The sequence below is a fragment of the Arctopsyche grandis genome, chromosome 3, assembly GCF_051622035.1.
Source record: "Arctopsyche grandis isolate Sample6627 chromosome 3, ASM5162203v2, whole genome shotgun sequence".
Classification (NCBI taxonomy): Eukaryota; Metazoa; Arthropoda; class Insecta; order Trichoptera; family Hydropsychidae; genus Arctopsyche; species Arctopsyche grandis.
In genome coordinates this window covers 28,266,728-28,284,553 of record NC_135357.1, presented here as the reverse complement: position 1 = coordinate 28,284,553, position 17,826 = coordinate 28,266,728, and the positions used below count along the sequence as shown (strand labels likewise).

Here is a 17,826-nt window from a genome sequence, read left to right as displayed (position 1 = left end):
AACATGCTCTTAAAAATAGGTGAGTAATTAAAATAAATTTACACATAGGTAAATTATTATGTAATTAATAAAAACATATTAAATTGTATTTTCAGTTACAGTTTTTACGCTATTATCTCTATCTGTAGCATCAAGGGCACCTTTTACAAGCATCGGTGGTGAATATGTATACAAATACGAAGGTGTGATCAAGACAACTCTGACTAACCCTAGATTTACTTCGCAATTCGGAATACATGCTGATTTGCATATCTCGCCACTCGAAGATGGATTGTGGATGACGTTGAAAAATGTCGAATCCGAAGTCCATTCCGGAGAAAGTGATTCCAAAAATTCTGGAAGGGTGGCGATACCTAAAGATTCTGAAAGCATCAATATTCCGTTCATCTACCACAGATACCAAAACGAGAGTCAACACAGCATAACCGTGCATAAGGACGATATGCCTTGGTCGAAAAATATGAAACAAGCCATGGCTAATCTTATCTTTATGAATTCACGGGTATTCAATGTGGAAAAACCTACTGAATTCGTACACGACGATCAACACACCTATTACGTGTTGCCTGAAGAGAATAGCATAGTTGTGGAAAAGTTTAAAACTCAAGAATATTATGACATGGCGTTGGAGCCGAAGTTCAAGCACCACAAAGAGGAAAATCACATTTTGCCGATGGTTAAAAAGCAAAAATATGTCTTCAATATAATAGAGGGTGAAATAGAGTATTTATCCATGTCACACTTGGCCAATTACGACTTTTATCCTTTCAATGGCGATAGTGAGAAATTTTATGCTCAAGTTGTACAAGATATCACAAAAAATCCATCTCGCCTGCTAAAGGACTTCAAAAATTCAATAGAGATAATATGGCATATATTGAAATCGAATTTGAACCACAAATGTTCATGACTGGAAACGGTGCGTACGATTATACCATGGGAAGACAACCCGTCGACCTAGATGCACTTACCAAAAGCATCAAAAACGATCTAGAGGACTTGCTGAAACACTCCCAAAAGAGCCACATCACACTATCGGAATCCCACCTTGAAAATAAACATTCCGTCGATTTTTTGATACATCGTCTGAGAAATTTGGATACAGCCCATTTGTCGAAATTGTACTTGAGTATATCAAACTTGAGTGATTATAAGATGGTGAACGTGCTGCTGCAAGCGATGTCACTTACGGGCACTCCCAATCCATATTTATTCATAATGGACCTCATATCAGAATCAAAACTCAGTGATGATGTATCCGTCAAGCTTTTAGAAAACATGCCTAAGCACGTAACGGAATACTACCCAAAACTGGCTAAACGGATGGGGAATTTGATTGAGGATAAATCGACAAGCAACAGGGTTCATAGTGCAGCTGTACTATCAATGTCTTCGATACTTTATTGGGCCAAATGCGAGGATAAAATCACAGAAACTGTAATCGAAAGATTAACAAACGCCAATGATTACGAAGAGAGAATTTTGTTTATAAACGCATTGCGCAACATCAATTGTGCAACATCCGATATGGCACTGCTAAATATCGCGAAGGATAAATCTATGATTCCTCATGTAAGAGCCGTGGCTATAATGGGCTTGAAAAGTGGTAAACATCATGATTTCCTTTGGTTGAATCTACTCAATGCAACGGAGCATTTTGAAGTCAGAGTTATGGCTTTACATTTGTTGACTGATCCTCAATACCCAGATCACTACGATAAGATGTTCCGGTTTGTGACAGGTGAAGATACAGATTTGTCATATTTCTTTAAGAAAAAGTGCGAAAGCATTTCTACGACAACTATCAATCGCTATGCGGAAACTAGCGCTCGCGCCAAAAAAACTATTACAGAACATGCATTCGGAATCCAAAATTGCATTCCAAAGTTCAAACTACTTATTTGATTATGTAGACTCTAATTATGGATTTGGAGCAGCAGCCTTGGTCACATACTACGGAGATCCTTTGAAGTATGGCTTTATGTCAGTTCATGTACAACTTCTAGAGCAATCAACCAGTCCGATTTGGAGCCAAGACGAATACTACTTCCATTTACGTTGGACATCCGAAGAACCAAGAAAATTCCAAACTTTCTACGACTATTTCAATGGCAACTACGAAGGATGCATCATCGATCACTTTGTGGTTCAAGAAAATGCTGTAATGTCGAACTTTTACTTAGAATTGGATGAAAATATTACGCCACTCAACTTTTATTCTCGACATCGATCAATTGCTCCACACCGAAATAGTTATACCAACAGACATGGGGCTTCCGTTGGTTTTCTTCAACCAAAAATCCGAAATTACCAAATTTGAACTGAAATTTAAAATGGAACCAAACATAAATGTAACGTACAATTCGAATTATCATGGAAATGAAGTATATGGTTTCTCAGCTTACAATCCCATATCTAATAAGTGGAATGGAATTAGACGCGTCCACACATATGATTCTTACATCCCCATCGATATTAACGTCGCGAGCATTGGTAAATCATTGAAGTTCAGAATCAACCGTGGTGAAGATCCATTTGGATTCCAATCTTACGTGTATAGCCACGTATTCCTGCGCAGCGAAAACGATGACTGGTCAAATATCAAAGCTACATGTCCTGAATGCGAACCATTCAACTTAATCACTGGAGGAGAAGACGATGTTGAAAATGTGAGTAGATTTCCTATATCAGATCTATACATTATTTGTGTGTTTCTAATATTCAATTCTCAAAAATAATATTTGGTTTTTAGCACGTCCTTTGGCATTTAGATAGTGAAAATACCGGTGTGGACTACAAATATGCAGTATTTAATTGTGAAGATTACATCACTGCATCTCACTCGAAACAATTAACGCAAACGTTGCAGACCATTTTTGATGATGCTGACAAAAATTTTGAATCTTTCCCGGCAGTGAAGCCAATTCTGGGCATGCACCATCTCTGGAAATCGATGACTCTATCGCCCTCGACTGGAATGTGCGGAATTGGCCTAATGATGAAAAAGAGTAAAATTTATCCAGTCACGCACATAGATTTCACCATTGGAAACGAATATAACCCAAAATCAAAGGAGATGGGCACGAAGTTCGCTTACTATCTGAAGAATGACGACACCTTGATAAAATCATGGGATGTTAACTTCGTTTATACGAAAGGGAATAATACGGAATATGATATTAAAATAAATGCTAAATCATCGAAGCCGGGACTGCCTGATTACAGATTTTGCTTGGACATTGTAGATAGGTGGGGCTACAATCAAATGACGACAGACTGGACCTTTTTAATGGGTAATGATCATGACGGAAAATGCCCTAAAGACGAGGCTAGAGTGAAGATTTCAATGAGAGCTGGAATGAACGACGAATTGAAGAAAATTCATAAAACTGTCGAAAAAAATTTCGCCGATTGCGCCAAAAGCGATTCGATACTATTAAAAGAATGCATACAAGGTGTATCTTCATACCGATCATACGATATCGATGTTGAGTATGAAAAGTTATCCAAAGAGTGCATGCAGTGGTGGGTGAAAGTTTCAGACTACTTTAAATATACTTTGTCTGATGAATTCGTCCGCATGGAACATGAAGAAAATTCCGTGAAACCAGGTCAAATGAAATTCTCAATCAATTATCCATATTATCACGATTCTGTCAATGTATCTGTGATGACTCCAATGGAAAGCTATCGCTATGACGGTCTGGTATACAAATACTATAAATGGCTACCCTATGTTGAACCTTACAGCGCATTTACGAAGGACAACGACGATATTCTCGAGTATTGCGAAGTCGGCACAGATCACGTGACAGATGCAGAAGGAGGCTTTCAATATAATTTGCATTACGGAGACAACGGTTGGTCAGAATTGGCGCGCTCTTGTCCCAACGAAAATGGCCCATGTTTATGGAAAATCAAAAGTAAGAGGATCCGCAAAGACTACTGGAGTGTTATAGTAAGTTTGAATTTCCTCGTCATGTTTTTATTTATTTAAATTTGTTCCAATTGTTTTATATTTTATTATAGGCGCTTAAACATTCAATATGAGGATGAAGTACTCGAATTGAGCCACGATGAAGACCTCATAATTCACTTAAACGGTGAAAAAATGCCCCTCGTGACCGAAGAGAGGTACCACTCCGGAAAATGGATCGACTATATGGTATTAACTTATAGTGACGAATCGCATATTTTGGTCAATTTGAAGAATATAGATTTGACCCTATATTACGATTCGAACGAGATGAAAATGGTCATGCCATACCAAATGCGTCAAATGTCCTATGGAGGTGAATGCGAGATAGATGTAAAAAACACAACCCTGCTTACTGATCGGGTAAAAATTCTTGGGTAGGTTAAAAATAACTAAAACGATCAGTTAAAAATTAAGATTAATGATCAGTAATTTATTAAATAAGTATTATCAGTTAAATAATATAAATGATCGGTAAATATTCATTTTTCGATCAGTAATTAATTAAATAAGTGATCTGGCAGAATGCGTAAAACTGATCGATTCATTAAATAATTAATTATTTATTTTAAAATCTTATCATTTCGTTTTATATACTGATCATTTTGGTTTAATTACTGCTCATATTATTTAAATACTTATCATTCTATTTAATAACTGATCGCATAGCAACTGATCATTTATTATAATCACTGATCAATCCATTATTTTACCTACCGAATGTTTTTTTTTTACTGATCAAAATGTGATTTTTTTACTGATCGGTTAAATAGAGGCTTTACTGATATCCATGAATTATAAAACAGTTGACCGTTTGAACATGTAATGAGTCATTTTCCAGTAGCTTCAGTAATTTATATAATCTAAAAATATACAAATCCGACATTGTACCATTTTACTATCCATTGTTGCTAAACAGAACTACTGTCTTTCCTTTCTCAATAATTTAGTTGATCATCATTCAATTATATGTAAAAAAAAAAATTGGCAAAATCTAGTATTTTGTATTTAAATAAATAAGTGATTGCCTTTATATTTGTGTTTTCCTTCTGGTCTAAATATTTACAATATAAATAACTACTTACATAGTTAGTTTTTCTATGAAAAAAAAGTTTTTTATATCTAAACTGAGACGTGTCATATATTTTTATGACTAAAAAAATTATAAAATCGATTTTTTACGAGTTTGAAATATCTACTATAAAAGTTTCTCAAAAACAAACAAAAACCACAATTTATCTTAAAATATGGAATGCATCATCGTGTTTTAAAATTTTAATGAAAATAAAAATTAGCCAGAAAACCAAAACGTTTAGTTTCACTCACTCACTCTTTCGGCAGCCTTTATATTTCGGCCGCCTGTGTGCGTTGCACACATTTGTACACATGGTAGACGCGGCCCTGCTTGGGATATAAAATTTTTGCAACAGAATAAGTATGCTGTTATTAAAATACATCCCAAATCGTCAAAACCAGGCAAACCCGACTATTAATTTTGCTTGAATACATATAAGCAAGGTCATAATCAAATGATTCCACATAGGAATATTTAATGTAGACGGAAAATTCCACAAACATGACTCCAAAATTACAATGTCAATGCAAACCGGAATGAGCAACGAATTGAAGAAAAATTAGCAAAATAAATCATGCAATGGCGGAGTAAATTGACTTGATGGGTTGATTGGGATCGAACATCAAAACGGACAGGTAAAATTACAGTCTACATACTATCCATATATGTATTTATATTATACTGTTTGTGTAAAATCTCAAACGAAAAGCTACCACAATGATGACGTGGGGTACAACTTTATCAAATGAATACCTTTTGTTGAACCTTATTGCGCTTTTAAATAGAACAACGATTATAATATGTCCACGCATTGTAAAGCTTATTACGTTAAAGGTGTAAAAATGTGGTATAAATATTTGTATGTTAACAATTGTTTCTACATACATATGTATGTAGATGTTTCACAAGCAAGTTGGCGATGAAGTGATTGAATTGAAGTATGATTTGAGCGAACTCGAAATTCAAAAACTATGTGGCATCTTCTAATCGAGGAAGAAAATACGGAAATCATGCTTGAGAGATAACAGTGAATATATGTATGTAAATTTAGAATATAATTATATAAAACATTAATGTATTAAAATGGTTGCTGTTTTGACTATTTACATATGTAGCTCTTTATAATATCAATTACATACTTACAAATATCATTGTTGCGAATTTAAAAAAAAATGTATGTCACTGAGTTACACAACAAAAATATCATTCCATAATTAATTATTACATAAGATATGAACGTAAGAAAAAAAAATTTGCCCAAATATACTTATATATAAGGTAACATTATATAAATTTTTATACCATGTCTATCAATCATTAAATTGAGTTGGCTATCAACAAGTCAGTTTAACTATTAAAATAATATTATTGTAGGATTTGTTATTTTTAAAAATGATAGGTAATTATTATCACGTTAAATATTCGCATTTGAACTATCGTCCAAAACAGAAAAGATTCTTAAATGAATTCTGTTTTCATAAAAAAGAAAGATGATTGTTGTCAAAAGTACAAAAATATTTACATATTAAATATTTGTTATAGATTTATCCCATCATAATTATATTATTTATGCCCAATATAATTTTATGTCGATAAATACATTGTGATTCATTTATGAAATCGTCTAATAAATGAATTAAAAAAATCGTAGCTGGAGAATTAAAATTATACTTTATGTAAAACATGCATTAACTGAATAGTACGAGTACCCACTGTAATTCTTCAATAAAAAATAGAAACATGCCTATGGTGGATATAAATAGCATATTAAAAAATAAATTCTCTAGTGCCATAATTGAGGAAGGGAGAAGTCTAATACGTTTGTATGGACAAGGCGCTGGGGTCAAGCCCTCTTCATTTCAGCAAATGGAATTCTAACTAAAAAAATATAACAAACTTTAATGATTTGCTCATCATTACTACTCCCCCCCCCCACAAACATTCAAATTTTTCCAAATTAAATTCAAGTTGGGAATTTTGGAAGGTGCTAGAACCCCTTCAAAGTTTATTTCCAAATTTTACTTGCCCGAGCAGTGCCGTGCATTACCGTCTAATGCAATATAAAATTTAGTCGGAAGATCAGCAGTGCTTTTTAGCTTTCAAATAAAGCATGCATCAATAAGTTCAAACGGTCCGATAGTGTAGTCAGTTGATATGAACTTCAAAGGCAATATCCATCAATCGTATCAAAGGTGAACTGGAAGCCAACAATTGATTTTGAATAGAATAAACTATCGAAGATACTGTTAGCTAAACGGCAAAAGAAGCATTTCCTCTAACAAGAATAAACAGATAAGGGTCACAACGGTCGCAACGGTCGATGTGCGTTCACCTCCAGCACATTGCGAATTTGATAAAAGTGTACGGAAAAAAAGCATTGAAGGACGTTAAAAAAGCGTAAATAAGGACCGTGTTGGAGTCCAGGTGGTGTCTCACGGCACGCGCTCATCCAACCGTGGTTCCTGGCAACACACCCACACTCGGAGTGCTCGTTTTTGAGCCCCTCTGTATTTATTATGCGTTGTTTTAAACGATATGTACATATGTACGAGCGATGCTCAACTTTGAACTGGACTCTTGCAATCTCGGTAATAGTCGCGGATGAACGCTCGACTTGGTATCTGGTCACGCTTCCTTTCTTCTGGCGGGATGCGTCCTGCTTTTTTTCCCAATTTGAAGGGCTTCCTTGATGTGTCGTCTGTGAATTTGTTGATGAAGTCTTGTTTTTTAAGGTCATCCGCTTTTTTTAGATCAATTTTGTTTAAATTAATCGCACTGAAACCACTTCGTAGCTATTTTATCTTTTAAATTATGCGGTACCACTAGGTAAGTATACCTTTCTAATATTAAAAATAGATTGTGTATTTTGAACGGATTGAAAAATTAACTATTATTATTAACATTACATTACTAACAAACTAACCAGTAGATTCTATGACAGAATCACTAATAACCATACTAACTCACTTGTGAAGAGTCTCGGTGATTACAACAAAATGTCTATACCCTTCAGATATAAATACAGATTACCTAAACACAATCTGCTTTAGGTCATCGACTTTAGAGAGTCTTTAATTAATATTATTGTATTATATGTATAATAATGACCATTTATAAGAATTGTAAATAGGTTTTTGAGCTCTTCTTCTTATAATGCTGTACATTAACATTAAAATAATATAATACTATGATTACTAACCAAATTAATTAAATTTGTAAAATAGAAAATGATCAGTAGATCAGTAGCTATTAAAATAAATATAAAATGTATTGTGAACATAATTTCGTAATAATAAAAAGCATTCAAAAATCAAAAATCAAATTCTGATTGAGAGACAAAGTATAGTGTGATTTCTCATTCTGCGGTATGAAATATCCGTTGATATGTGGTATTTCAAGATTTTCCATACTTTCCATATTTATTATTTTCTTTTATACAAGAATATACCAGTGGCGGCTTGTCTTCATGGGTTGCGGGCTGCAGCCCTCCCAATGCAGTACAAATTCATATTATTTTTGTCGTCCATTTGGGCTGCAGACCTTCCAGTTTAGTACATATACATGCTATTTTTGTTTGCATTTGGTCACCGGTATTGTCAACGAGCTAGTACAGCCCGATTCATTTCTGCAGCCCCCCCCCACTATGAATTATCACGAGCCGCCACTAGTATGTGTATGTACACACACCATTTTTTTTATTGTATGTACATTCAAACATCGATCACCAAACATTACAATCATCATAAATGAACAGATTTTTTAAAAATCAACAAGTTGTGGGTGCTGTAAAATCAAATTTTACGAGAAATAGGACAGGATTGCCAATTTGTTGAAACCAATGAAATCAGATAAATTGGCAAACTCTGAAAGGAAACGATTGACCTTGGTCTGGTCTGGTCAGCAACAAAGCCAGGGATAGATCGTGACCACACAATCGAAATCATTAAACGCTAACCACTTATTTATGTTGTTGGTTACTAATAAATAGAAGACACTGATCACTTTTTGTAAAATTTAAAATCGATATTAAAAATACATATATTGTAGGTATGAATGTGGAAAATTTTCATCACTATAGTCGTTCTCAATCTTTGAAAGATCGCTGAAAATGTCGACCTTTCACATTCGCTTCGTACCGATGACAAATCGATCGCGACACTTTGAGTGGCTTTCAAACTACAAAACACGTCACTTTTAAAGTAAAATTTTGCGTTGAAAACATTGCAAATACTAGTCGTCTTCAATTTTTAAAGATCTCCGTCAATACATTATAAATTTTGAGGAACGTTTGCTAACCCAAAAAAAGTGGTGGAAATTTTTTACGCTAATTCTTCGAAGTGTTCGTTCCAGTGAATCACCCGCACTCTTATGATAACATCAACTTACATACATTAACATTAAATAAATTAATTATGATATAAATCTGTAGGCAAGGCAGGAGGTTTTAATTGTTTCTCACGATTGTAAAAACTCTCATGAAAGAATTATTAAAAAGGATGTGAGCGATCGTACTTAATAACGAAAGTATACCTGCATATCATATTTGTTCAAACATTCCCATAGATATATATTTGCTTTGAAATGTAGGTAGACCGGAACGCATTTCCTAGTACTAAAATTGAAGTCTAATTAAAACAGAAGTAGTCAAACAACAAAAATCTGCTGGGTTTGCTTGCTTGGGGTCTAGTGTGTGCGAACCACTGATTTAGTGCACTTTTTGCACATTTAGCAAACTTTCATAATTTCATATATGCTGAATGGGAACAATTGTAATGAAAAATGACGTGCAATCGTTTTATATGCTGAAATTAAACATAGGTATAGTATACATGCAAGCTTGCACCGCAGAGTTCATAGTCGTAAACGTTACTTCGAGTTTTGGTATGTGTAATATTTTTCATAGAATGAAAATCCCACGCACTCAATTGCATTGTAGTAATTTTAAGAACAGAGCGTATGTAATATGTACTTTGTTACAGTGTGAGAATTCGACGTAACAGATAAAAGACACCCGTAGAATCGTCTGTTCGACCAGATAGAAAGAAGAGGAGACAAAGGAGACCGTTGCCAAGGGGTGGGGAAAGGCTTCTTAAAGGTGGAGAAGCTGCCAAAGTTGGAAAAAAACCTACGGACGAGACGAGATGGAAGGATGGTGAAGAGTTCAAAGGGTAACGACAGTGCGGCTTCTGGACACTGATTGAATTTAGGGGGAGACTGAGGTATAGGGGACGTAAATACTCATGTGCCCTCGTATCATTTTCAACGCTCAGTTTTTATCAGTTCATTTTACAAGACGAATTGCACCGACAGTTACATATATCTGATTCAGACATACACATATGCAAATCTACTTCCCAAGTTCATCTACGGTCAACGATTGCAAATAAAAGCATTCGTTCAGCAATCTTAAATACATGCACAGGTACATGAATTTCTACTCCATACCATAGATATATAATACACATAGATGGGCCCTGACGTGTGATTTTGGTCGGAGATTTTGTCTTCACTAACTGAGGGGTGCGGGGGGTTTAACTAGCGGGGAAGTTGGAAAAAAACAGTTTTTTTTCCCTACGACGCAGTGGTACCTACCTACCTACTGAGAGAAACTGTGCATGCGCCATGTATTTTGCATGCGCCAAAAGGGAGACCAGTATAAAGCGTGAGGGCGGATCTAGTGTATTATACATCAATGCTCCATACTTATTAAGGTTGACACAAGAGCGTGGGGGTGGGGGAATGATGCATACAGTAAAAAGTAGCACAATAAATAATGAGAAGAATATGATAAGCCGGTCCACCCATATGGGCTACAGGCTGCAGCCCTCTCAGTATAGTAGGTAGATATACGTGCTATTTTTGTTTGCATTCATCTCTGTAGCCCCACCACCATCGACAATAGCCTCGAATGTGGTTCATGTAATTCATTTTATTTACATAGTAGTTGTTTTACCCGGCTTCGCTCAGTATTTGTAATATAAACAAATATTCATTTGTTTTTTATTAAATTTATTTGAATCCAAAAAAATATTATATTCAACCAATTGAATTGTCGTCTTTGTTTTGTTTACTAAGTTCCCAAACAAAGATACTTACATACTTACATACATACAAAGTCTCTTTCGAAATTATATATTAGATTAGCCACAGTGACATTACAGAATATTCTAACGCGTCACTGTGACCAGACATATTATATAAGCATAATGCAAGTACTATATATAAGAAAATTAGCGAGACATCTATGTTATAGATAATACATTTTTGAAATCATATTCAAATAGTGGTGACATATTGGGTAGGATGGTTTTTGCCAATTTGATGGTGGAACCACTTCAATAATGAAATCAGATAAATTGGCAAACTCTGATAGGAAACGATCACAAATATCTAAGTCTGACCAGCAATTAAAGATTACACTCAACCATCGTTGAGTGTAATCGTTGAGATCAACGCAACCATCAAGCCATGTAATTAATTCCAGCAGCATATATCAGTGGTCAGCGTGTGATGTTTTCAGCCCAGTGATCGTGAGTTCAATTCGTGGCCAAGCTGCTGGCTAGATCTTGGATATGCGACTTCAGGTCAATCGTTTCCTATCAGAGTTTGCTAATTTATCTGATTTCATTGAAACTGTTCCAACAAATTGGCAATCTAGTCCTCTTTCTCGCAAAATTTGAATTTTCAGAGTCTCGAAATTGCTGATTTATAAAATGCAAAATGTTTGTCAAATTTATCCATCTTACTCTATACATTGTTTATCGATGCTTATAATTGGCCAGGAAGGCGCACTGGGGTTTACCTGTTAGTCCTTCCTGGTTTATAAAATAAAATAAATAAAAATATTGTATAATAAAACATCGGTAAGTGTTGAAAGTATTCCGATACAAATCTCAACATACATCTACATCTCATATTTAATTTAGAAAGAGACTTTGTATGTACATATGTTTGTTTGTTCGGTTCGTTGAGTATGTGATGTTCAATTTAATAATAAAACAAATGAATATTCAAATAAATTTAAATAAAATACAAGTATTCAAATGAATTAAAAAAATGTTTACCATTAGATTGGCCATGTTTAAGCGGTTTATATTACAAATACTGAGCGAAGCCGGGTAAAACCACTAGTAAGCTATATTTTTTTTAACATGTATCAGTATCAGCAAGAATCGTTGTTTGTATCACTGTATTGAAACGTTGATACCTCGAGCATGCATTTCAGTTCAAAATTGATTTTGTATGTACATAGGTTTGTATGTACATATGTGCATGTGTTACTATTTGAGATATTTTACAACTACACAGAATTAGACACAACCTTGGCCTATTAGTATACTACATAAGTACTCGAATAACCCAAAATAGTACTGCGCCTGATATGAAATCAAATATTCGATTGTATCAATGTAAGTCAGTATATAATAAAGGTGAATTTAGAATGTTCACAGACGTGTGTGTGCTCACGATGAACTCTTACGATGCCTTTGTTCAAATTCGCCTGATTTATTAGACTCCCACAATGAGGCGTTTATGATACGCTCCATTTGCGTTAAAAAATATGCGTTTACATCGATGTTGGAAAATGTTCTTCTCTGTCGATTTGTTCGCATTTAAAAATTAGCGGAATAGCGGAAGATGTATATTTTCGACGAGAATATAGGCGATGTGACGCGGCGACCGTGTCGTACGACTAAATTAAATTTGCCTCGGAGGAAGGATTTGGAAGCATAGGAACGTACAGCGTTTTGATGCGATCAACGATGAAAATATTATTTCGTTTTATTTCTATCTATCCATAGCACAGTATGCGATTTATATTGGGAAAAAAGTATTTAATACAAGCGATGTATGCTTTGAAAAAAATGGATATTTTTTTAAATTGTAAATATTCTAATGTAGGAATTCAGGATCAATGCAAAGTGGAAAATTTAGAATTTGTAGGGTATTATGAGTTTGTGGGGGATACAGTTTATAGGGAATGCCGGGGCTGTTCGGACTACTGCTTGTCCAAACACTCGGCTACCTGCCTTTAAAAAGAGGGACACACGGTGGACTGGATATCCTGGAGTAAGTGGTGCTTCCGTATAGACCTCCTGAATCGTTGAATAAATGCTGTGAAGCGACTTAGGCCTTTCATTTAGATCGTGAACCCACCTCAACGCAATAATCAGGTCCGCCGAGAGGAATTCCGGGCATTGGGAAAAAATATCCCTATGACAAATTTAAAAAAAATCTTATAAATATATTTTTAATATGCCATAAATCTATCAGAACTATTCGAAAAATACTTGTTGATTGCTATTTTTTTTAAATAATTGAATTATAAAGTATGATATAACAGTAGGGCCCCTCGAGTAGTCTGGGCCTTGGAACTTTACCCCGGCCCCCCCCTTCTCATCAGTCCTGGCAAAAATATGTATGCACATATATGTATATGTATATTCGAAAATCAAATAATCAAAACTCTAAAATTTAAGGATGATTTGGACAAATAGGTTGATCCGAATAAGTATGTACTTGGATGCTAGAAGGATTCTAGGACATTTCATCGCACGACTATCATTTCATCGCGGGGACTACTCGCAGACAGATTTCATGCAACTATTTTTACTTTATCTATGTACGTAGTAACAATAGATGAAGTTTTGTGATCATGCGAAAATTCGAACTCGAGATTTTGACTGATTCGAACTCAGAATCGATCACTGATCACGTTTTCATGATCTAGAAAAAATGTGTGTCTGTGTGTGTGTGTCTGTGTGTGTGTCTGTGTGGGTGTGTATTTTGGGGATATTTTTAACACCGTTAATCCTATTGAACTGAAACTTAGTATCAGTTACTGAAATTCTTATCGACACGACGTAAATTTTTTTTAAATTTTTAAGTTGACCGGAAATGGTACCTCGCCTTATAGGTGTCCTCTTTTTTTAAGTTTTTGATTTCAATTATCTCCCAAACCACTAACTCAATCGGACTGAATTTTTTTTAAATATGATACAAATAATAATTTTTATAACCTCATATTTTTTAAATATTTCTATCTGAACCGGAAGTAGTACTTTTACTCTAGAGAATCGAAGTTTTTTATGTTTTTTTCAGAAACCTTTTGGTTTATTGAACTGAAATTTCATATCTAGAAGTTTAAGTTTAATACCAAGTTAATTATAAAATTTAGTTAGCATCCGTCAACCGGAAGTAGCAGTTTACTCTTGTTCGATTTTTCTTCCACTATTTTTTTCGACCCCTTAAACATGTGTGTTCGTCACAAAAAAATTCAAGTATAATTCTTGTATCAATTTGATGAAAATAAAAAAAAATTATTATATTTTATAAACCGGAAGTGGGATTTTTTTCTCTTAGAAAGGTCGAAAATGTTGTGCCCACTACTCTGTCCACACCCCTGAACGTATTAAGCTGAAAATTTATATTTCTATCCTTTATATACTAACTTAGAGCTGGTAGGGTTTTGGTCAGAATTCGTAAACCGGAAGTAGTATTTTTTTTTAAAACAATATTTCAATATTTTAGTTTGACCTTTAAAATTATTTTTATTTTCTTGATATTTAATGAGTATGATACTGATAGTGATTTTTAGTAATAAAAAAAAATTTGAACACAATCAGACAACCGGAAGTAGAACTTTTGTTTTGTGCAAGTTTCCATACATTTGCGCTCAATTTGTATCGCTATCATAGTCATCAATATCGAATTTTGTTTTGTAACCTTCTTATATTCCTCAAATACATAGATAAAGTCATGGTCACACCCGAATTTTTTAATTATACGGCAGTAAAAATTTTCGAATGAAACATAATATAGTGTTTTGTTGATAAAAAGAAAGCAAGAAAGTTTTCAATTAATTAAAAAAGAGTAATTATATATGTATGATTCAAAAAATCATTGCTCCAATTATTTGAATAACAAAAAGTACATTCAACATAAATGTAATAAAAATGCTGCATTGTTTGTAATTGACCAGGAAGGCACATTGAGGTTTACCTGTTAGGCCTTCCTGGTATATTTGTATATAATATATGTATCTAAAATAAAAAAAATATGTATAAAAATATAAAAATTAAAGATTATCGTGGATAAAAAATATTTGCATAAAATTGTCCCCGCGACAAAAAGCCACTGCGATGAAATTTCCAGACACTACTAGAAGACATTACGTAAATATGTTGCTTAGTTATTTAAATACCAATAAGTCGAAGTTTCGGTCTTAAAATCTTAAGCGTTTCGCATCAACAATCTCAAAATTTTTGCAAGAAGGGGTTCAAAGTGCATTTTGGCTGTCATTGATGGAATGCTTGCAAGATACGATGTCGATGACGATGTAATGTTGGGACAATCGTCATTCTTGTTTGAATTTAGAGAGGCAGCAGCAATATTGAGTCGCATAGCATTTGACTCGATGAATTGGAAATTGGAACCGCATTTTCGTGCGCCGGGAGATCCGCGCACGCGATTTTCGTAGCGGTGGTTATTCTAGTAGCGATTCACTTTTGCAATTTAATCACCGAACCGTACATATATATATAGTAAGATGAAGTTCTGAGTAAAAGTTTGCGAGTTGATTTTTCATTTATACGTGTATCGGACTTATGTATGTACATACATATGTAGTTCATTTTAGAATTTAATATTATGCATAATCAAATAATAAAAAAAAATACTCACCGTCAGCAGCCACCAATGAGAATCCGATGGAAGCCAGTAGAAACAGCATCACAAAGTTGAACATGCTTGATCGCGTCATTTTTTCACACTTAACGACTATTTTTTATTTAAATATCATTTAAAACAACTACACTCACACTTTAATTTAATTTAGCTACACAATTTATAATATTATATTTCGAATTTCAAGTCTCCATCGATTCGTATTTTCGTCGCATCGTCTTCACTTCACTTTTTCTCTCATTATTATTAAGATCTGAAAATATTTGCATTGCATATTCAGGTTGTTACATAAAAAAACACATTTCACGTCAAATTACATCGATAATGTTGTGCTCGTGTTTCGTAATAATTTGTTAAGAACTGAGAGAAGCCTTCGGCGATTAATAACATGGCGTGAGCTTTCATGCAGAATTATGCGTTAATTTTATAGGGGAACACTTCACTTATGCTGAAGGGAAAGCTTCCACGAAAACGTCTTAATGATTTGACGGGGTCTGAGCTTCGTTACCGTTGTGTGCTTGCCGTCAAAAATGACGGCAAACACACGACGATGGGGTATTCTCTTGGCGTGCTTCGATATCTTTCGCGCGACTACATCATGGAAATTCGCGGTTTTCTCGAAATTTTCTCGGTAATAGTGTCTATTTCATATCGCGAATATATTTATTACGATATCGCATTGAATATTTCCGTTGCGAGTTCACTCTATTTTGGAACATCGCGGTCCAATTCGTATGTTTATTTTCGATGTATAGGATTCATTAGCGGACGCACGTGTTCGACTCGTTTGTGTCTTCCATAATTGATGCTGTGTATGAAACGATTATGTTTTCGACTTATAGAGATATAATATTACATGATTGATCGTTTATTTTTATATATTACAGAAATAGTATTTAATGCTTTTTTTTTTACATTTTCATTATTCTGGTATACATATGTATAGGTACATATATGCCCATTTAAACGGATTTTATTACTGTTTCTGATATTATCATGAGGTTATTTCACTTTACCAAGGTTATGAAAGATTCCTTCAAGTGCGGGAATAGCGACAACCTTCAATAAAATCAAAAAATACAATAAAATGAGTACGTGCTGTATTATGTCGTATAGTTTAGCTGATCGCGAGCCAAACGCATAATTCAGCTTCTATTGGCCTGCTTCGAACGTAATTAGATTTAGTTCACGCGAACGATTTAAATTACGCTGAAAACGTAAAATACGAATGTAAATATTTATATATTCATTGATATTAATTTCAACACTTTTATTTGTTCTTTTTATTTTCCTTTGAAAAAAAATTCACTTTATTATGAATGGTTCGTTTAACGTGCATATGTATTCATACATAATAGTAGATGGCTTTTTATATTTTTTACCATTATGCTATAAATGCTAACATTATTATAATGTAATATTAAAAATAACAACAAGAAAAATAATGTGTAAAATAGATAATGATGTCTAGATCCGTATCTTTAAAATGGACTTAGATTGAGAACATTATATACATCCATATGTATAGGAATAATATGAAAAAAAATAATATGAACAAAGAAAAGAAAATGCATAATAGCGCTAGTAGCAAATATAACTTTAGTATACAAAATGTGTGTACATTTTCAATAATCGAGCTTTTGTTATTTTAGGTTATGTAGAGGGCAGATTAAAAGTTTATATACCTACGTTTAGATAACGATATGAAGCATAGAAAGTAACTGGTAAGTGATATTATGCTATGTAAAAAGATTAATAGGATTACACCAATTTATCGTGTATAAGAATATTTAGAAATACAATATATACAAAAATATATCTTTTGATAAGAGTATCATCAAGCCAAATTTTTTTTAAATTGTTCATTTTAATATTGTCCTATTTTTTTAAAGTTTAAAGCCCAAATGGTAAGTAAACTGGCCAACAATTGTGTTGGTTTGTCTTTGTACACGATTGTAGATATACATACATATATATATATATATATATATATATATATATATATATATATATATATATATATATATATATATATATATATATATACGGGTCTACCTCGTTCCATTTACATCCAATATCTCAAGAATCG

The 17,826-nt window shown here is 33.7% G+C and overlaps 1 protein-coding gene across 1 annotated transcript in view; it reads right to left on the bottom strand.

Annotated features, from left to right (window-relative positions):
- LOC143909185 (hemicentin-1-like) overlaps nucleotides 1-17,826 on the bottom strand; it is a 55,893-nt gene that overhangs the window by 23,443 nt on the left and 14,624 nt on the right. The window contains exon 2 of the mRNA XM_077427088.1: nucleotides 15,735-15,990. Coding sequence (XP_077283214.1) covers nucleotides 15,735-15,813 — 79 coding nt within the window. The 5' untranslated portion in view covers nucleotides 15,814-15,990. The remainder of the gene's footprint in view (nucleotides 1-15,734; nucleotides 15,991-17,826) is intronic.